Below are 23,591 nucleotides of genomic sequence, written 5' to 3' on the forward strand. Positions count from 1 at the left end.
TCAAGTAACATTTCAAAAAATAGTAAAAGATATTAAGAAGTTACTACAAAAGCTAGTTTACAGTCAAATAAATTTTTTAACTAGTAAAAAAGATTAAAAAAATGCTTTGCCGGACATAGTCATTGTCATAATTAATACTTTTTTTTCTCTTTTAATTGTTTGTAATATATTCTCTCTCTTATTTTAATTAGGGATATTCTATTATAAAAATAATTAATGCAAAGAACATTATAAATTAAGTCTTTCAAAATATAGTATATGTTTGACAAGACTAATAGAAAAGTTAGCTAGAAGTTACAAAATTAGTTAAAAATTAAAAAATTAATTTATTAAATTGTAAATGTTCCATAAACTAACGGTTGAAAAGTATAAAAATAATAAAAAATAATGAAATTATGATTCTTTTTTAAAAAGGGTAATAAGAAAATTTGATAAATATATTAAGAATAAAAATTGAAGAAAATTAATATAAAAGGTTAGAAACTAAAACTGTTGTTCTAAAGATTGTTACTTCAAATAAAGTTTAAAAAAACGTCAGAAGTTATTAAAAAAAAATTAAAAACTTAATATTTTAGTTATTAAAAAAATTAAAAACTAATTAAAATATCTTGTTAAAGATAATGACCATCACACTACATTTATTTCCCTACTGTTTTTTTTATCTTAAACTTGAAAAGAAGAACACTTCTCCCACAAATGGCTAGAGTAGCAGGCATTTTTCTGTGCCTCCTGATTTTAATCACGGATGTTACAGTTAGGATTCTTGGCTTTGAGTCTGAAATAACACAAAACAAGGTATGCTAATTAATTGAAGCTAGCTCTAATTTGTCAAGTGCATTCAAGAAATTAATGGGTACAAAGACAAGACAATTTAAATGTACTGAAATCCATGTTAAACTCCCATTTTTGTTTTCAACAAACAGGTTAAGCACCTAAGATTGTGGATATTTGAGTGTAGAGAGCCAAGTCATCAAGGCTTCATGTTGGGGTTGGGTGCTGCAGTGCTTTTGGGACTAGCCCATGCCATAGCCAACTTGCTTGGTGGCTGCAATTGCATTTGTTCTCAACAAGAGTTTGAGAAGGCTTCCAACTGCTTGCCTAATTTTAACTTGGTAGTGCATACCTTTCTCTGTTTCGTCCGTTGAAGTATTCACTACTGATATAATTAAAATAGTGTATACAAGGGAATAACTTTTAGCTCCAAAATGTAATTTCAATTCTTAGATTGAGTTTAGACCGAAACTTGTGTATACTATTTTTGTTATATCTAGAGTTGTGCAAAAATTGGTTTGGAGAAAAAACCGAACCAAACAGTTCCATATTGATTTAAACAGTTTGATTTTTAAACCAAATGTGAGAACTGATTTTTAAAATCAGTTTGAAATCGAATTGATCTTAAAAACTAGATTGAAGATTGAACTAATTTCAAATTAGTTTTCAAATTATTTTTTTATAAATATTTTGATTTTAGGAAAAAAGTCAATTATTAAATATACCAAATCAATTTTAAAACCAGTTCAGTTCGAATGAAACTTTTTTGATAAAATAGTTCAATTTTATTTAACCAAACCAGTTTGGTTTAAAAACTAATCCGATTCGATGCAGTTAGGTATTGGTTCAGTTCAAACCAATTTATATCCACACCCCTATGTATCACTAATCAATATCAAGTTTCCAATAACAACTTGTTTGCAAACCAAATGATTACTACCATGGATCATTCACTAATTTATATATATATATATACCTTTCTTCTTTTCCATTTTGATTGTGTTGTTCATCAGGGTTGTGTTGGCCATTGGATTGTCCATGCTGGTGATAGGGATCATGTGAAACAATAGGTCAGATGGTTCCTGTGGTTTCTCACAACATACTGGAAAAATTCTAATTGTATTTTGATTTAATTTAATTTGGTTATATCTTTATTCTTAAAATCACTAATCGTATCCCCTCTTGTATTGTTGCTTTGGTTTTTAATAAAATGCCATAAGTTTATTCCTGTGTAAAAAAACCACTAATCATATAGGCCGGTACTGATTTGTTGCAATCATTAATTTTTTTAGTTATTGTGATTAGAACAATAATTTAAACTTTTTTAGTTGACATTAATTAAGACAATGATTTAGAATTTCTTAATTACCATAATTAAGACAATATAATTTAGACTTTTCAAATTACCTTAATTATAGGATCAATTAGATTTTATTGTTTCTCTTTTTATTTAGGCGGGATTTTGTATATAATGTACATGTACATAAACCTGTGAATATTGCTTTTAAAAATAATCATTTCTTCATCTCAGAACCTATCAAAATCCCATTCCTCATACAATTATTTCCCCAGTGTTTCTGATCTCAAAATTGTAAAGGAACTCGCCTCCCCAGATGGATAATGCTAGAATAACAGCAGGTGTTTTTCTGTGTATTCTAAATTTAATAATGGATGTTATAGCTGGGATTTTGGGCTTCCAGGCTGATGTAGCACAAAACAAGGTATGCATATATGTAGCTAGTAGCTCTATTTGGGAACTGCATTTAAGAAATGTGTACAAAGACAATTTCAATGATGTGGAAACTTTCATAGTTGTATATACCGAACAGGTTTAGCACTTAAAATTGTGGATATTGCAGTGTAGAGGGACAAGTCATCAAGCCTACATGTTGGGGGTGAGTGCAGCAGTGTTTTTGGGAGTAGCCCATGTTATAGTCAATTTTCTATGTTGCCTCCCTTGCATTGTGAAGACTTCCTTCTGTAAGCAACTTAGAGTGGGTTTCCTTTTGGCAACTTGGTAATGTATCTTTCTCTCTTCTAGGACAAATTTTTAAGATTTTTATTTGGAGTACTATTCAGTACTATGATTTTTAATATTTCTAGAGATTTTGCTTATTTTAAGACTATTTAGGACAGAGAATAATACTTTATGGATGAAATTGATGGTTTGTTATTCATTAAACTTATACTCTTTTCTTTTCTCCTTCTGATTGTGTTATTGATGATCAGGATCTTGTGCGGCATTGGGTTGAGCACGCTGGTGATGGGGAGCAAAGCAAACAAAAGTTCAGAAGATCTATGTGGTTTCTCAGACAATCACTTACTGGAAATTGGTGGCATTTGTTGTTTTATTCATGGTATATTATGTAACACATATTACGTTTTAGCTATGGTGGGATCCAGCTTATATGTTGAGCAAGTTATTGGACAGAGTATGTAAATTATTATAAACATCCTATTATATGTTTTTATTCTTTTTTATATATTAATATATACATATAATATTGATATTAATTAATTAATATATTGTATAAAACATAGTTATTGACTGTGTCACTTATTTAGCAAACAAAAGTTCAGAAGATTTCTATGGTTTCTCAGACAATCACTTACTGGAAATTGGTGGCATTTGTTGTTTTATTCATTGTATACTATATTATGTAACGCATATTACGTTTTAGCTATTGTGGGGTTCAGCTTATATGTTGAGTAAGTTATTGGATAGTGCACGTGAATTATTGTAAACATTTTATTTTATTATGTGTTTTATTCTTATGAATAATATATATATATATATATATATATATAATATTGATATTAATTAAAATATTATATAAAAGATAATTGCTGATTGTGCCATGTATTTTAGCAAACAAAAGTTAAGAAGATCTCTAGTTTCTCATCGATCTCACTTACTGGAAATTGGTGGCATTTGTTGTTTTATTCAGTGTTATGTTATTATATTATGAAACGCATATTACGATTTAGCTATCCTGTGGTCCAACTTACATGTTGACCAAATTATTGGAGAAGGTGCTTGAATTATTGTAAATATATTATGTGTTTTTATTCTTATGGATAATACATATGTATATATAATATTGATATTAATTAATATATTATATAAAAGATGATTGCTCATAGTCTCAGGTATTTGCATGTTAAACACTAGTTAAAATAGGTCTCATTAGAGGTATAAGTGAATTGGTTTAGGTTGAGTTTGGTTAAATTTGTAACTTTACTAAAAAAATTTAAAGGGTTAGTTTGACTCAATTTTTTAAGAAAAAAAAAATGAAATCTAACTCAAATTAACTTGTTTGTAAATGGGTTAGGTTTGATCAATGGGTCAAAACATTTAATTTTGTATGTTTTTTAATGTAATATTTTTTATAAGCTAAAATTATTATTAAATAAATCAGACACAACTGTTTTTTGTTAGATTTTTTTATTAAAAAGAAAATTCTGTGATATTGTCACTCTCACTCCACTATGCTAACTCTTATTTATCTATTTTATCATGGGAATAAAAAATTAAGCATATAATATTTGAGATAAGAAGTTTCAATAAGTATGGTGATGAAGGGTTTCAAATACTTTTTTCTATCAAAATCAATCAAACCCTTGTCGATACGTCTATGTAATTAATAGTTAATATTATATATTGCATATATTATTAATAATAATAATTTAATACAAATTAACATGTCTGCAGATTTATATATTAAAACACATAAATCAATCCAAAATTCAATAAGCTTGATTGATTGAGTTCGGGTATGACTCAAACATAAAAATTACCCAACTCAAATTGTTTGGATTAGTTTGAGTCAATTCGAATTTATGAGTGACTTGCATCCGCTTACATCCCTAATCATAATTAAATTTTTTCTTCTGAAATCAAACAAAATAAAAATCAAAATTATCATCAATAAAAATGTACAAGCAAGTTTTATTTTTTTTCTATGAAATCAATGAAGCTTAATTCGAATGCATCAATTAAAACTAATCAATCAATCAATATTTATTATCAATATCTCATTTTTTTTTAAAAAAAATAAACGGCCAATAATTATAGATTGACAAAACTGAATTTCTAAAATTGATCAAATTAAAATTGATAATTTCTAACGTAAATTATAAATAACTGAATTTATACTTTATTGCTGCATTTTCACATGATGAGAAAATTGAATTATAACGTGATTATACAATTTTTAAAAAATAAGAACCTATATAGATATAGAAGATAAAAACTGAAGATGGTGACGGAATATTTGCTGGACCAAATTTTACCCTTCTTAATTTAAAACTCAGTTGACTTTTCAACATAAAATTTATACTTTATTTCATTTATTTGAGTTCAATAAGAATGTGACGGTGATGGTGAGGAAGGGATGCCGCAGCTAATCGTCGGATAGCTTCCATTGGTTTTAATGGTGAGGGTGGCGTGGCTGAATATATATGACAAATCATAAATCTCAGAAAAAAGGTATGCATGATATGATTCTGCTTCCTAAATCCTTTTATATTCTTTTCTATGGTTGTATTGATTTCTTTTTTATGGTTGTTGGAACTATCGTGAAATCAATTGGGATTCTTTTTCTACATATTTGAGAAAGAGTAATGCAAACTAGGTAGACTCTACTTCTCATGTAAACCTTTTCTATACTTTTGATCATTGTTTAATTTTTTTTTTTTCCGTTTCTGTATGTATAGATCTTGAATCAATAAGAAAAGTAAGTGTCGTGGATTTGAAACGCAAAAAAGGTATGCTTCAAGTTTTGTATTATTCTTTACGTTTTGGTGAGAGATTTTAACTCTTGATAAAAGATTCTACTTTGCTCTCACAAGATTTTTTTTCATCTTTTCAGCAAATGAAGGTCATTGTTTTGTAACTCAAAAACAGGTTCCTAACCTAGAAAAAATGTATACTTTTTCATGATTATCTGGAAAAATATAAAATTTTCATTGCCTCTTCTACATTTTTTTTAAAAAAACAAACAGGTAGTGATTATAATTTAAAAAAAAAAACCTATCTTTCTCCTATTCTACAATAATCATGATTTCTGGTAGTTTGATTTAATTTATCATACTATATATATATATATATATACTTTACCACTGTATACAAGGTTTCTTAATATAATGTATGTTTTTCCATATAATTTCCGTTGTGTCTTCTACAATTTTTTTTTTAAAAATAAACGGCTAGTGATTATAGATTGATAAGATATGAGCACTTATTTTATAAGAGGAAATATGGAGAGTTAGATGGACCATATAATTATACATGTAGGGATTAAATTTAATGTAAAAAAGTCATATGATATTAAATTTTAATTTATCATATTTAATTATATGATTGAGGTTTAATCCTCTCACTCTCATATAAATTATATTTTTCTCATATAATATTTCCTCAATAAAATATTTTATCAAATAGTGTGCTACAAGGTATTTTCTTAAAAAAAATCCAAAAATTAGAAAAACTTCATCTTTATACTTAAAACTAAACTTGACTATCTCTATCATGGTCTATGCAAGAAGAGAATAAAGAAAGAATAGTATAGATCGTGACTTTGTGAGACAGATTCTCATACACTCAATCGAATTCCTACACCAATTGGAATGTCAAATATTTGAACCCTTACCGGTCCCCTTTCTGTCATATGTGCTTCTAAAATAAAATAAAAAAATGGATTTCAAACATGTCACAGAGAAGATTATGTTTCTTAGAAGTGACTGTGTCTTGGAATATATTGTATCTCTTAGATTTTTTGCCCATCAATTAGCTAATTTTGCTTTTATTTGTAAAGAGATAAGTTGGATTGAGGATGTTCATAATCTGCATGTTTCACTACAATAAAATTTTCATGTTCCCCTTAAGAAAATATCCATCCTTTCTTAATTACAAGACTCATTTATGTTCTTTAAGAAAAATAATTTAGTTAATCACATTAAATTAGTTAACTATTTATACTATCATTTTAAAATTATTAATTTTATAATTTTCTATCCACTTAATTGTTTCTCATTAATATTTGAAGAGAAAATAATTAATGCACCTAAAAATTAAAAAAGAATTTTATATAAAAGAACAAACAAATTTTTAAAAAAGAATATTATAATTAGTAACAAAGGAAATATATATTTCGCTAAAAAAAAGTCCACCTAAATGGAATCCAACACAGTTTTTTTTAGAGGAAAGTTACGAAAGGTTGAAAGTTACGAAAATTATTAGCATTTAATTTAGTTGGCAATCATGTGTAATTGTATATAAATTATTTTTATAATTTTTTTCCATTTCTATCATTATTAAATTTTTTAATTATTGTCATCAACTAAATGATATTTTAATTGGGATAACAATGCATTCATTTCAGAAAATCGAAATTTAGATTTTGTTAAGTAGTTTTATTTATTTATACAAGCTTCCTTGACTTCAGAAAAATAATATTGTAAAAATTAATTTTATCATTGTATTTAATATTAATCGCATTTAATTATTTTTTAAATTTTTTTATAGTTCTTCAGTTATTTCTAATTAATAAATAAGCTTTATATTGTGGATTTTTTAATTGATTTTAATTTTTTTAATAATATAAAAATTAATATAATTTATATATAATAAAAAAATTTCTCCTCCAAATTTTTTAGTTACTGTGATCGGATGAGTAATAGGAAATGTTTCTTTTTTATTATAATAAAAAAGAATATTTTATTTATGTATATTACATTCTATGAATAATGATAAAAATCAAATATTAATTACATTTAAGGAATATATATAGCCGAAAATCATGTTTTATCAAATATTAAGATAAATTGATTAATAATTTTAAAAATTAATTGATAAATAAAATCAACTAATAATAAAAAAAAATATGTTTATATATAAGAATTGAGAGGTTACTATCTCTACTACGGGACAAGTGTCTTTATTTATTTTTAAAAAAATTCAAAGAGAGATAGATTCACACCAACATGTGTTAATAAAAAATAGGAGACTTTAATGCATATGCATTCATAATACACACAATTTTATATTATTATTCAATCATAAATTATTGTTCGAATTAAGATAATTATTTTTAAAAGTTAGTTATTACTTCCTGTAACATCCTGAAATATTACAAGTTATAAATCAATGTTTAATTGTATTTATTTTGTTATTTAACTATATGGTTGACTTAAATGATTTGAGGTATGACTTGAGTTAGTCATGTGTAAATTTCTTGATATGGATGTTGAGTTATGTGGAATTTTGTTGAGCTAAGTTGAAATTATGAGATTTTAGATTTTTGCCTAAACTTAGTTCAGTAAAATTGCGATCTACGATTTGTTAACCGTTGGATCGTTTTAAAATTTTGCCTAGAGCTTCCTAAGACATTTTTTCACAGTATGACTGTTGGAATTTTGAAAATAACAAATTTTGATCTCTCACCAAGCGCGAATGGTGCGCTAAACACAATTCCAACAGAGAGAGAATGACGCTGAGTGCCGAGAGGTGTGCTAAGCCCAATTCCAACAGAGAGGGAATGGCGCTGAGTGCCGAGATGTGTGCTAAGCCCAATTCCAACAAAGAGGGAATGGCGCTGAGCACCCAGAGGTGCACTAAGCGCGATTTGCAGGTTATATATGCGTCCTTAGCATGAAAACACGATTTTTCACTCTACTATTCTCCAAAACGCCACCCAAACCCTAAAACCTCATTTTTCACCACCCAAGACCACCGGTGGCTGTCCTGAGCTGCCGTTGAACCCCCACACCAAGAGGAACACTTTAATCGGAGTGGAATCCTCAGAATCCTCCTCAAGGATTCGGTGGAGAAAATTCCCAAATCCTCCGTTTTAAAGCTTCTCTGAGGTAATCTTCATTCCTAAACCCTTCTCCTAGTTAGTTTGAGTTCCTCTTAATGTTTCTTGTGTGTTGGGTACTGTATTAAGGTGTTTTTACACTTCCCTTTGAAAACCATAGAGAATGAGACATTGTAAAAGTTATCTTGTTATAACATTGAGGTTATTTTTGTGGCATTCACTGAACCCCGATCACATTGGCGTGATCGGAATTTCAAAACAATGTTTCCTTTTTGTAGAATCCGAAATACCCCTTAGCCCTTTATGTTTTGACAGGGGTATTTAACCCCGAATGTTGTCATTGACCTTGCTTTTGAAATCTATATTGATTTTCCTTCAATTTGACATATAGAGACTTGCGTTTGGATTGACGAGCATGAACGAGAGAGAGACCTCTGAGTAACGCAAAGAGGAACTGACGGAGAGCACATGATAGATGAGGGGATTTTATTATAAAATTTACCATTTTTGATACCATAGTTAGGGTCAGGGAACCTAACTAAGGGAATACATGTCTTTCCATGTTGTATGCTGAGTTTTTCTTTAGAAAACAATGCTTTTGACGAATGGGATGCGGTAAATCTATTGTTGATGAATAAAATAGTTGTCCCTATTTGACTTGTGTTGTTTGAAGACCTGGGAAGTGTGAATCTCAGGCATGAAAAAAAAAATATATGTATATGCGGAATGCGACTTACTGTTGATCTTGCTATTGATGACATTAATTGATATGTGATGATGTGGATATTTATGATGATATTGATTTGAGATTACGTTGCTAATGAAGATCATGTCAACATGAATTGATGTTATTATTGATGATTATGTGAATATGAAATGAGGTTATTGCTGTTGTTGTTGATAACGTCATTAAGATGAAATGATGTTTATGTTGAGAATGATATTGAAATGGAATGTTGATGATGTTGGAAATACATTGAGATGTGCATGTTATGTATATTCATGAGGGGTGCAGTGACCTTGTCGGATGTCCCTTGTGTGGGAGACTAGAGTGATTAAAGAATTTAAGCATCTATGAGGGGAATGCTTAGGAGCTTTAATTCATCCATGATCATTATATTTAATGGTGCCTATGTTTCATACGTTGGATATTGTGTATGTTCGTGGGGGGGGGGTGCATTGACCTTGTCGGATGTTCCTGGTGGGAGAAAATAGAGTGGTTAAAGAGTTTAAACATCTTTGAGGGGATGTTTAGGATCTTTAATTCATCCATGGTCTTTGTACTTGATGGTGCTCACGTTCATACGTTGTATGTTATGTATGTTCATGGGGGGTGCATTGACCTTGTCGGATGTCCCTGGTGGGGGAAAATAGAGTGGTTAATGAGTTTAAGCATCTCTGAGGGGATGGCTTAGGATCTTTAACTCATCCATGATCATTGTACTTGATGGTGCCCATGTTTCATGCCTTATATGACACAGGAAATAGTATGTACTTTGTACTAGGGGGTGCGTCACCTAATAGGAAACTCCCTTGTGGCCCAGGCTGATCACCGAGGGGGGGGGGGGGGGGGAGTTACGGTGCATGACTGGGTGGCCTCGACAATTACTGCATAGTTTCACTAAGTGAGGTGTCGTATGGACACGCTTAGGCTATTTCCTTGGTTGATGGTACGTATCACATTACATCTGAGAGTTGAGGTTAGGTGCATGCATCATTCTGAGCAGTATTGATTGGATCCATGGATGGATGATGAATAATTGTTGAATGTGGGTGTTGAATAATGAATGTTGTGTAAGCTCATGATGTTTTCCTATGTTTTCTTGCTAATTGTGATTATTTGGATTTAGCATTGATTCTTTTTATAATGAACTCACCCTTGTAATTTTGTATCGTGTGGTTGATACCTGTGATGATTGCGAATCTTGTTCGTGGGAACAGAATGACAGCAGTAGGGTGAAAGAAGTGAGATTTTGTTGAGGAGCCGTCGAGTCGACATGATGACGTTGAGATTATTTTGGGAGAGAGTTATGTTTTGTTAATCAACTCCTCCATAGTTGGTTCCATGATTCTTTTGTTGAATTAAAGATGTAAATCACATATTTGAATTATATGTATGAACAAGTTTAATTTCCATTATGTGAATGATGTGTACTGAGTTACTATACTAATATATATGTATCCACTTAAGTATTGGTGTGTTGTTTGGTGAATGTATATCGAGGAAAGAAGGAAAATTTATTTTCATTTTTTTATAAGCAAATTAATGGAGTTTTCATTTAAAATTTGAAATTTCTCGCAGCTTAAAGTGGTGATATCGTAGCAACGAGGCAGGTCGTTACACTTCCAAGTGACTTTAAAATAACTCACATTAATGTGTATTATGTACAGTCAAATCGTGAAATGTTATGTGGATTATACAATCATATTGGTCAATCAAATTTGATTTTTGTTTTCTTTGCAATTCAAACTTGAGGACCTTATAACAAATTTTATATTTTTATTATTATATTTTGATTTTTAATTTAATATTTTATGAAGAGACTGATAACTGCTAAATAATTATACTTTGATAATAGAAAATTAAGCAAATTTGGCTTTAAAAATAATTATTTAATAGTTATTTGTACTTAATTGTTAAAGAATTGATATTTCGTGAATTTTGGCTGCAGATATAAAAACTGGAGTCTGGAGGTGTTAAAAGCATAAGGAAGAAAATAATGGAAAAAAAATCGGAAAGGCCCAGCCCATTCTCTCGCTTAGCGCGTAGCTCGTGCTAAGCGAGCTAGAGAAGACAGGCACTAAGTAAGGCGTTAAACACGAGAGTCAGAATCTGTTACTCTCGCTCAGCACGCAGCATAGGCTATGCCGACACAAATGAAAACAGAACGCACTAAGCGCGCAACACGTGCTAAGCGCACGATCCAACAGAAGCAGCACGCGCTAAGCGAGAGGAGTTCGCTAAGCACACGATCTGAACACGCTAAGCGAGCCTACGAAGGCCTAAAACCCACTCCAGCAACTATAAATAGAGAGTTCAGCCAAGGGGAAACGACACATCAAGTCTCACAACACTCCTATCACTACCTTAAGCCTGAGAACTCCTCTTCTATTCCCTTTCTCTCATTTATATCCATTCTTTCTTCCATCTCTCTCATTGTAAAACTCCTCAATGGCCATGAGTGGCTAATCCCCTAGTTAGGGCCTGACAGGCCTAAAAAGCCAAACGATGTATGGTGTACTTCAGATTTATCAATGCAAGAGGATTCCTTTTCAGGTTTTTCTGTTCTATTTTCTTCTCTATTTCATCTTGCATTTTTATCTTTACTTTCTTTTGGGGGTTAGTTGCTCGGGAGAGGATAATTTCTAATAAGGTCTAAAGAAAAGATGCATACATTAGTTTTAGAGGTTAATTGTTCGGGAGAGGATAACTTCTAATAGAACAATAAAGAGAAGAAATCATAAGGTAATCATTGCTAGGCATAGAATGGTAACTTTATGCTCATGCATTTAGCAAACATCTAGAATCTATTCTTCATGCATTTTATTTATCGAGTCTTTTCAAAGGAATTTGAGAGATAGGTAAATAAAATAGGATTGTTATCGTGAGGCATCAGGGATAAGTAAATGGATAGATTTGGGTAGAACAGATCCGATTAATTTGATAAAGAAAAACCATAAAATTCATACATCCAAGGCAGGCTAGGCATGCTAGGTCTTAACATCTGCATCTCATTGAATTCTTTACATATTTTGTTTTTGATTCTTTTGTTCCTATTATTTCTTCTACTCTTTCTTTCAAATATTTCCCTTATACATTGAAAGTTATCCAATACAACTGCAACACAAAATCCATGTGAATTCGACACTCGGACTTCCGAGGTTTTACTACTTAGACATTTGGTACACTTGCCAAACGTCTAACAGAGACCACTTTCATAATCTCACTTTGAATTGTAGGCTTCACTCTGTGAACTATTACAAAATATCTAACGAAAACCAAAATTAAAAAAATCTAAACTTACAAGGATTAAAATTAAAAAAATAAACTTAAAGAGATAAAAAAAACATTAACTTACCAGAATAAAAAACATTTAAATAAAATATATAAGGCAATGGTCAAAGAGTCAAGAAATTCACGCACCTATTCATATTTAAGTAAATGCCTATAGACATAGCCACGCTGTAGAATGAGCTGGTTTCTACCTTGGCATCTCTTTCAAAGGAATCCAAGAGTGGGGAAAAAGAAGAGAAAGTAAACAACAAAAGCAAATTTAAAGTTTGCACTTTGTTGACAAAAGAAGCTTTTAGCGGCCACCTCCTACCAATCTCATTCTTTTGTGCACTTACTTTATTCTTTATATATAATCATATACATACACTACATTTAATTCCCCACTGTTTCTGATCTTAAACAACTTGGACAGAAGAAAACTTCTCCAACAAATGGCTAGAGTAGCAGGCATTTTTCTGTGCCTCCTGATTTTAGTCATGGATGTTGCAGCTGGGATTCTTGGCTTCGAGGCTGAAATAGCACAAAACAAGGTATGCTTAATTGAAGCTAGCTCTATTTTGTCAAGTGCATTAATTCAAGAAATGTGTACAAAGACAAGACAACTTTAATGTTGTGAAATCTATGTCAAAACTCCCATTGTTGTTTTCAACAAAACAGGTTAAGCACTTAAGATTGTGGATATTTGAGTGTAGAGAGCCAAGTCATCAAGCCTTCATGTTAGGGTTGGGTGCAGCAGTGCTTTTGGGACTAGCCCATGCTATAGCCAATTTGCTTGGTGGCTGCAATTGCATTTGTTCTCAACAAGAGTTTGAGAAGGCTTCCTCCAATAGGCAACTCTCAACTGCTTGCCTTATTTTAACTTGGTAGTGTATCTCTTACTCTTGCTTTTGGTTTCGAAGATCTTATATTGATTAGTGATATGATCAAAATAGTGTATATAAATAAAGTTGTAGAAGTAACTTTTGACTTCAAAATTGAACTTTTTGGATTGAGTTTAGACTAAAATTTGTATTTACTATTTTGATCATATCATATCTCTAATTAATATGAAATTTTCAACAACTTCACAAACCAAAGATTACCACCATGCATGGATCATTCACTAATTATATATCCTTTTTTTTTCTCTCATTTTGATTGTGTTGTTGATCAGGGTTGTGCTGGCCATTGGATTGTCCATGCTGGTGATAGGGACCATGTCAAACAATAGGTCAGATGGTTCCTGTGGTTTCTCACACCATCACTTCCTGTCCATTGGTGGAATCTGTTGTTTTGTTCATGGCCTATTCTGTATTGCATATTACGTTTCTGCCACTGCCTCTATGGATTAATTAGTGAGTAAGAAAAGCATCTAGAAGTCACTCATTTATGCTTTAGTGCTTTTGGAGCTTTCCTAAAAATGAGTGTGACTTTGCAAAATGTGTAGGAAGACTTTAATGCTCCTTGTACTAGAAAAGGGAAACATGCAACCGTTTTTTAGATGACCAAACTACCCTCTGCATTGACTTGTATCATTATTATCATAGTTCAAGTTGTTTTTAATTAGGCCATAGCCATTGAATTTGCTATCATCCTATGAAACTGGCTGTAGAAAAATTTTAGGTGCCATAGATCTTGGGTGTTAGCTACTTGCTATATGAATTTTTCCCCTTTTTTTCCCTTGAAGCTAGAAGCATAGATCTTTTTAGTTTTACTTTTTAGATTATTTTATTTTATTTATATTCTTCATCTTCACAAACTCATAATACTATCTAACAAAAAAAAATCTAATGTACAAAAAAAAACTCATACTCAATCCAGAAACTAAACCCGTTGTTTTAGTTTACATTTATTTTAGGATAAAAAAGCCGTTTTCTTTCATTCTTTTTTCTATATAAGCGCATGCAATACTAAATATAGGAGTTGCATTCTTGTTTACAATCCTCAAAAAGAGAAAATAAAAATGTCTTCCTCTAAAAACAGTTGGAATTTTCAATTAAAAAGTCACCTAGGCATGGCCTATAAATTTGTTAGGACCACCATCATGTGTTTTCAAGATTGTTTAAGGTCGCCTTTGGTACGAAGAATCTTTCGTCCCTGTTTAAAATACTTTTCTGAACATAATTAAGATGATCTTCAGAATAGAATTCTTGAAAGAAATTCAAAAAATGCATTTATTATTTTTTTTAAAAAGCGCACATTTACCATAATTTATCATGAAAAAATAGTAATTTTATATTCAATTATTTTGGAAAATTTTTATTTCCTTCTATAAAAGTACAAAATTTCTAAAAGATATTTATTCTTCAGAATCTCAATCCATGATTGTTGATTTGGCCTCGCCTACATGGAACTTCTAACAGAAGGAAAAGTACAACCCCACGTGAAATACAATTTGTTATTTAATTGAACTGCTCCAAATATCCAATGGCCTAGAATAATTTTGTTCGTTACAAACCGAACACATATGGAGCAACTCATAATTAGATAGAATGAGATACGGCAAAAGGACAGAGAACAAAAATGTTTATTTCTAAACTAATAATTGGTTTGTTCTTTTTTATAAGAAAAAAAATTAGTTTTATAGTTAATTTTATTAAATTTTATTATTTTTAATTAAAAAATAATTTTTTTCTTAATTGGAATTTAATATTAAGCATAATTCTCTATTAAATGAAAGATACTTTAAACATAATCTTATTAAATAAAATAAAAATGATCAAAATTTACTTACAAAAGAAAACAAAAAAATTTGTTTTTTTTTCTTATAAAAGAGAACCAAGGAAGTATTCTTTTGCTATTTTTATGAATGTCATTCCCTTTTCCTTTATTCTAATCCAAAACCAAAAAAATCTCTCTTAAATAGCATGCTTTCTCTCTTTCTGTTGTTAATTTTGTTTGGCTGATATGTCATTTTTAATGAGTTTGATTTCCATGTACTTTGTCAACAAAATTAGTAAATTACCGTACATAATAATGCGTGATTGTTGTATAGATTAGTTTCTCTCTTTTTAATTAAATGAACAATGAAACATGCAAAGTGACATGAGATTTGATTACATAAACTATCACACTTCCTCCCTTTGTACAAATTAACTCAACACAAAACAAACATCAACTAAATCAGTGGGGAGAAAAACTAACAACAAATTCACTCACGTTTGTTACTCCCCCTTCATTCTTGTAATCTTTTCATTTCCATGTTTACAGGTTAAATAAGAAGTTTGCCGATAAATAAAAAAAAAGGGTTAAATAAGAAACACAGAGAGTTTGAATATTGAAGAAGAACACCATACTAAACATTAGATGACTAAACATGGATCAGGAGTCCACCCAGAAATGCTATGATAATTAATACACACATCCCTTCAGAAAATCAGATTCAACTTCACACATGAAATTCATTACCAAGCCAAGGCTTCTTCTGTTTCCTTAATGCAAGCAGCCCCACTTGCCATTGGATGAAGTAGTACAACAACAATCTTTCTAGTCAAAACCACTTACATAACCTTAGAACCACATCATCCATCCCCTTTTTCCATCCCTCTAATTAAAAAACAACACCTCAACATTAAAAAAAGACCAACAAATACTTTAGCTGGTGTCATTTAGTAAGGGACAAAACTTAGATACAGTTCTCTGAATGCTTTTGATTGGTATTGTTCTTCTATTAGAATTGGAGTCTCACTTGGATAATCTGCCTAATGAAAGTTTACATCAAAGGTCAACATAAATGACCAAAAAAAGTAAACATTAATTCTGATTGAAAAACAACACCAAAAACACACATGGAACTGCATCTAATTTTTCCCACGGGATTTCAAACCATATCAATATATCGAAGCTACGGAGATTGAAATTAAAATTCTTCATCCTCGTCAGAGCTAGAGTAATCTACTCTCCTCTCCGCAATTGCTGGAAACAGCCTTCTATGAAGATCAACAGGCGGAGTTGTGGAGTTTTGGGAAGAAGAAACCGAACTCCTAGTCCCTTCTTTGGCGCTATTGCTTGCAGCCTTGGCTAAGTTCACGGTGGACTCGCTCACCTCTCTGCAAACCTTGTCCAATATGGTCAAGAAATCACGCACGATCAAGAACAAACGTAGCCCTTCGTCCTTCCCCGCGTTCCCGTGAAAGTAGTCCGCAGTGCTCTTAACCAAAGCCATTATCCTCTTCTCTTCATCCACCAGCCACGTCACTTCCTCCCTCGCTCTCACCATGAAACTCTCCATGCAATGCTGGAACTCACTCTCTTCCTCAATGCTCTTCATGTCCCTGTCCAAGAATTCTTGAGTCTTCACCATGGAGTAGCCAAGCTTAGAGACGGAGCTGCTTAGCGCATCCCCGTCTATAAGCGCGGCCTTTTTCACGTCTCCGAGCCCGGAGACCACCTGGAGTCCGAGGCTGCGGTAATGCTCCTCGGACTCCTCTGTTCCTTCGTCGGAATCGTTATTGGTTCCGACGCTAGAGATGCTTCTGCTCGCTCTTTCTGTTCGCACGGCTCTTATTCCCTCGGAGCGGATGATTTCTTGGACGACGAAGTGCAGGAGTGTTGTCTTGCTGTCTGTTCCTTTTACGTCGGAGAGTTTGAGGAGGGTGTCGAGCCTGAATGCCTGTGCGCCTCCACGGTAGGTTCCGTCGTTCATGCGGTTGCCGGTTTTGAGAACTGCTTCGAGTAGTTTGAGGAATAGCCTGCTTTTTCTGAGTTCGTGGCATGCAACCTGTTATTCAGATGCAAGAAGTAGTGATCAGCATGCAGCACTTAGTTTGTTAATCTAATAAATGGTGTCTATTATTGTAATGTACTTGTAGAGTTGTAGTCATTATGATTATTGATAGAAGGATTGCAAACTTTGAAATTCAAATGATGTTTTATTAATGAGAAATTCTACCCTACTCTTAGAAATAGTTGAATGAGTTTTTGTATGGTCATAGTCTCTCTTGTCTGTGTGATACAAGTAATTGAGTCTTATTAACTCTTTTTAGTAATTGAAAAACTCGGTTACAAGGTAAATAAAAATTGGTCGAGATTATGATAGTTTAAGACATGTAATAATTTTTCTTTTCTCCTTCTCTCTTTTGATTATCGCAAACTCATTCTTGACCCAAAAAATACTATCAAAATTCTTAGAATTCTCTAAATACATATCTTTCTTTATTTGGTCACCCTGATTAAAATAATTTAACTCCACTGTTGATGGTAAGTAAAATGAAATGACATGGGATAGAATGAAACAGGGTAAAATAAAATGCAATGAACTAAAGTTATCATTTTATTGTTTAGATATTTTCATGGTGGAAGAGAGGAAAAACGGAGTCAAATCATAATCCCCTACCATATCACTGATGGAGGGTAAGAAAGAGGGATGCTTTTCCCTGAGATTATATTTTAAATAATCAAAACGGTGAAAGTTAATAACATTCTATTCCTTTCAATTAATCCAAGCATATATGGCCATGGTCTCACCTCTAATGTGGCAAAGGAGTCCTTAATGCTTGAGAAGTCTTCTTTAAGCATAAACATGAACATGAGAGATTCAAGACGTTTGAAAGCGAATGGAATGTCAACCAACAATTTGAGAAACCTCTCTGCCGGGCCTAGTTCTGAGAGTTGTCCTGTGAATAGCCTTAGCTTCAATTCCTCATCTGTTGTAGGTGCCATCTTCAACAACGTCTGAATGAGCTCCACAGGAATCTCATTACCTGATTCAATCAGCATATTGTAACTAGTCCGTGCTAAGAAATGCAAATCTTAATCTCAGGGAAATGCTAAAAAAAAATAGTTTTGGATATTTTAATGCTAAAACTAATGAAACAAATCATAACGCGAGGGAATATACCCTTATGAATCTAACTTCAATACGAGTACTAACTCATTCACCAAATAATCATCATAGATTCATAGTCAAAGTATATCATGTCCTAAGAACATATAAATGAAAGAGCAGAGTATTAGAAATTTATAGGTATCATATAATGTTAATAAACAGTAATCAGTGGGCCTAAACTAATTTGTCAGGAATATCACCCATATGCCAGAAAAATACCAATCCGAATCAGGAATGGGCTCAAAATTGCAATAGAAATTAATAACCATACACTTAAGCCCAATAAACACTTAATTGGAGCTAGACTGTTATATCACTAATCACACAAAAATTCCTACTTGCCCTTTCATATTAGTCATTCCCCAAGAGAGAAAGAGAGAGTCACCTTCTTTAAGAGCATCAATAACTTCTTCTGTTGTCACATTCAGAGCTCGCAAGAGAATTGATAAGTTCTGTGCTTTCTTAGGGTCAATAATCTGAATATAATGCACTGAAGTATCAACATGTGGTGAATTTTTTTTAGGTTCATTTTTATTCTGGTTGGTGCAGCCAAACAAAGACTCCATCATTTCCTCATTGATCCTGAGAAGTTGTTACAAAGATAAATCAGTGCAAGCAATGTTGCTGCTAGTGCTATACATGTTCTACTTTGCCCATTCAATGAAATTTTGATATCTTTGACAAGGGTTAATGTTCTTACACGAATGATCCTGCTCTGATCTCATGCCACACCATTGATTGGTCAGGTTTTGCATTAACCTTATCCCAGAAAAATGGCTTTAGTTTTGGTTTTGGAGCATCACCATCACTTGAAGTTCCTTCTTTAGCAAGTAGTGGACCTTGATTTTTACCTCCCATTGGTTTAGGAGGAGCAGGTGGAGGATGAGCACCTTTTGGAGGTGGCGGTGCACGAGGAGCAGGAGGCGGTGGCGGCTTTGGAGCCGGTGGTGGTGGTGGTCTGGGAGGTGGAGGTGGAGGGGCAGGCTTTCCATTAGGAGGCACTGGAACTTGTCCTACACCTTCTGATGCTGTTGTCTCAACCAGTGAGCCATTGTTATGTCCACCCTTAATGGACCAATTTCTAAAATTAGAAGGCTTCTTTCCATTGCCAATGTCAGATTCTTCCTTGTCAGCATCTCCCAATCGAACAACCTTCTTTGATCCTGAAGAAAAAAATTTAACATGGAAGCATTGATTGAAGGACCAAGTGTAATGTTTCACAATTGTAGGTAACTAGATGATAACCCACACACAGAATTTAAACTTTTTAAGATCCTAGAATTTAATACTTCAAAAAAATATTTGATTATTCATTGGTTCGTTATATAGAAGAATGTGTTAAAACTTGTTGTGGTAGCCCAAGAATTCATTGATTATTCCTTAAGTTAATTGCAAAAGGAGGAATGACAGAATAATGGTTTTTGTAGTCTCTTGATTAAAAATGATATGTTAAAAAAACAAGTTGAAAACACATTTAATCAAGAAGTAAGAATGTTGATTCTTTTTTTTGGGGGGGCTAAAAGATATAAATTCAAGTTTTCAAGAAATTGATGTGGCAATTTAAGAGTTGGCTCTTCACTCTTCAGGTTTCATACATTATAAAGAGAAAATAGTGTATGCACTCACAATATAAAGTATTTTTACACTGTCATCTAATCACAATACAAATTGTCATATATGATAAGTTTGTTGATTTTTACAAGAATTATATTAAAAATCATATATACCTGGCATGATTTATTTATTGGATAACCATACTGATAGTGAATAGAAATTAACCTATATTTTAAAAAGATAGGTTAATGTAGAAAGAAGAACAAGAGCATACCACCAGAATAATCACTTGAGGTTAATACGAGCAAAGGCCTGTCATCTCTGTCACCTTTGTTGCGACTTGCTTCACGATAGCAGAGGGCCAAGCCTATCAAGATTATAATTCCTGATAAAGCGGCGGCTAAAATAATTGTTTGCTTCTTTTTGTTTTCATTGTTAGGTGGTGAAGGAACAGGAGCATATACTATAGGTCGAAAATTTTGAGGAGGAGGATGAGGTACACGGGGTGATGGTGGAAATGGCACAAACATATTTGGAGGGAGTGGTAAATCCACACCTTTTGGACTTGGAGTTGGTGATGATTGAGATGGTGATGATGGAGAACTTGTTGGTGTTGGACCATGACTTGGTGATTCAGCAGTAGCAGAAGGGCTTGGTGCATTATGTGGTGAATCAGCAATCAAATTTCTGCCATGACCACTTTCCACACCCAAGGTTGATCCAGAATGCTTTGTCAATAAATATCTAGAGCTACCCTTTTCTGAAACTGGAGCAGGAGGAGAAGTACTAGTTTTGACATCATTGTTCCTCTCTATCAATTCTTTCCTGCAATGTTTCAACTCATTTTCAACCTGTATCAACCAAATAAGACAATAGCACCATTCACTATAGTGTGAAAGATTTTAACCAATATGTCTATAATTCCATGTGTCCAGTTGCCATATAATTTTACAAAGTCATATATAACTATCTAACATAGTAATTGGTAAATTAAAGGAGATTTAACAAGATTCATAATGAAGTGATCTTAGACATTGCGTTTGATATACAAACAGGTAACCCTACAACCAAGGAATCACATAATATGCATGTAGTTCGCATGCTTGAATCAGTTTAATATAGAATTTAAGATCTAAAAGCAGGGGAAGTTCTGCATAACCACAATGCAAAAACACACAGCATTACCAACCAGAGAGACTTGGTGGTTAATTAATTAGCCAAATACTATCAAATTAAACAGATGAATATGACAATCAAATTCAAAGCCATAAATTTAAAAAGGGCCATCAAACATTTTTTTAGAATAGAAAGAATCCTGAGCACAATCATGAACAAACAAAACACCAGCTGAGAAATTCCAAAGAAGGGACAAAAATACCTTAATTCCATGAACATAAATGGATGATGAGAAAGCTCCTCCACCATCTATAGAAATTTCCTCTTCCTTCCCCCCCTTCCCCTCTGAGCCCCCTTGGGCCAACGCACAAAGGAGAATGACATAAACAACCGCATAGCTGCGTCTTGTCAATTCCATATATTATTGTTTCTAATAACTTCATCAATCCAAACGCGTAATTCCCGTCTCATATTTCATTGAACTTTAAAGTTTCTCTCAAGTCTCCAACATATAAATCCTTGTACATTCTCAAACAGCCTTTATATATAGCTTCCAAATGAATGAATAATATATAATGAATATAACTTGTGTCCAAAATTGATATCCAAACTTCGCAGATCGCTCAACTTTTACACAAACCCACGAAGTTTGGAATTATGAGGATCTTGAATGTGACAATATAATTAGAGAGAAGGAGAATATGCCAAAATTTGATGAAGCTGAACAATGGGTTGATATTTGATAAGGTACATGTATATAATAACCAATCAAATGAACGTTACGTACGTGAGAGCATATATAACCCAATTCATGCAAAGGTATAACAAGTGTTTTGAATCTACGTTGAAAGTTTGATTTTTTTATTTTTTTTTTTGCGTTTTTCTGTTTTTTAAATGTTATTGATGAATTGTAATACCAGTACAAGAATTTGTGTAGCTGGGAAAATCGATCATTCGAAGGTTGTTTGTTTCTTGTGCTGGGTGGTGGGAGGAGGGGGCGTCAGAGGAGAGAGAAAGAGATAAAGACAACGATGCATTGAAAGTCCTAATAGAGACGTGGGGAGAACATTGTGCGACAACCATGAACCATGATGTCATCATGTCTTGGACTTGGGATGTTTGTTTTCTTTTGCTTTCCTTCTCCCCAACCAATGTGTTTTTTTTTTTTTAATTACTCCTTTAGTCTAGTTTGTAAACTTATCTCCTTTAATTTCGATATTTAATAACTGAATATTTTTAGTCCCCCACATTTATATCCTAATCCTTGAAAGTTTTTTGTTGTTAAAATTTTATTTAATGAAATTAAAAAAATTTAACGACAAAAAATTAAATGAATAACTAAACTTAAAAATTACTTATTAAAAAGGATAAATTTAAAAATTATAAGAACTAAAAAAGATAAATTTAAAAATTATAGGGACTAAAAAGGATAACTAAACTTAAAAAATTACTTATTAAACTTCAGGAATTAAAAAATTCATTTATTAACTATAAGAACTAAAAAGGATAAATTTAAAAATTATACGAATTAAATGAATAACTAATTTTTTTTTACCTTTTTAGATGCTTCCACTACACTAATTTGTTTTTATTTTATTGCCCTTACACTTACCTTATTTATATGGCATCATCATGACTTTATAGTATTGATATATTATTGGCTTATATGTAATTTTGAGTATGCTTAAATAAGTTTTTAATACTTAGAACATACGTCATTTTCATATTACTATCTAACATTTATTTTTTTGTTAAATAACTACCTGAAAATTTTTTATGTTTTAACTTAGTACCTATAGATAATCTCATTCCATTAAGTGATGACGTGACAGATGGAGTGTCACATCATCAAGTCTAATCACTAACACGTCAATGTCACTTCGTCTGTTGCATCATCACTTAATACAATGAGACTAATGACAGGTATTAAGTTGAAACATAAAGATTTCTCACGTAATTATTTGACAAAAAATGCATGTTATGTATTAAGCTAAAAAACGACCTACTTTTCAGATATAAAAACATATTTAAGCCAAATCGAAAAACAATTTTTTAGTTAATAAATGATAGAGAAATTTTATCAAAATAAACAATTTAATTTCAGATAAAATGATAAATTTTATTATTTTATTGAAAATAAAAATGATAATCGTAAATTTAAGTTATGTTTAAAACCAAATCTTATAAGTCAATAAGAAAAACTCGTTTCTCAAACACTTTTATTTGATCAAATAAATTTGTAAACTTGTCAAAAAATTAAAAATTAATTAAAATAACTTGATGAAAATATATGTAATTTACTTTTATATAAACTTAAGAAACTTTATCCTATTTATTTTTTTAAGATAATTCCTCATTCAAAATAAGAAATATATTAAATGAATAATATATTTTTTTATTGGTAGGAATAAAAAAACATTGTTAATATTTTCAATAACTCACCTATCAATTTATCATGTTTAATCAACTAAACTAGCTTAATAAGATAGTATTAAAGGTGAAATTAAAGAGC

General features: G+C 31.7%; 2 protein-coding genes and 1 pseudogene across 2 annotated transcripts; 2 read left to right on the top strand and 1 right to left on the bottom strand.

The window, feature by feature from the left end:
* Positions 1 to 696: 696 nt before the first annotated feature.
* On the top strand, positions 697 to 2,392 carry LOC114378666 (annotated as a pseudogene).
* A 10,575-nt stretch (positions 2,393 to 12,967) lies between these two features.
* LOC114379360 lies at positions 12,968 to 14,268 on the top strand. Its single transcript, XM_028338002.1, has 3 exons — positions 12,968 to 13,133; positions 13,261 to 13,466; positions 13,757 to 14,268. The coding sequence occupies exons 1-3, from the start codon at positions 13,035 to 13,037 to the stop codon at positions 13,932 to 13,934; spliced, it is 483 nt and encodes a 160-aa protein (XP_028193803.1). The 5' UTR covers positions 12,968 to 13,034; the 3' UTR covers positions 13,935 to 14,268.
* A 1,714-nt stretch (positions 14,269 to 15,982) lies between these two features.
* On the bottom strand, positions 15,983 to 21,497 carry LOC114378667 (formin-like protein 3). The gene is made up of 6 exons (XM_028337313.1): positions 21,342 to 21,497; positions 20,238 to 20,814; positions 19,110 to 19,572; positions 18,795 to 18,991; positions 18,049 to 18,284; positions 15,983 to 17,302 (listed from the first exon to the last, which is right to left on the bottom strand). The coding sequence occupies exons 1-6, from the start codon at positions 21,495 to 21,497 to the stop codon at positions 16,442 to 16,444; spliced, it is 2,490 nt and encodes an 829-aa protein (XP_028193114.1). The 3' UTR covers positions 15,983 to 16,441.
* Positions 21,498 to 23,591: the final 2,094 nt, after the last annotated feature.

Source organism: Glycine soja, chromosome 12, assembly GCF_004193775.1.
Source record: "Glycine soja cultivar W05 chromosome 12, ASM419377v2, whole genome shotgun sequence".
Classification (NCBI taxonomy): Eukaryota; Viridiplantae; Streptophyta; class Magnoliopsida; order Fabales; family Fabaceae; genus Glycine; species Glycine soja.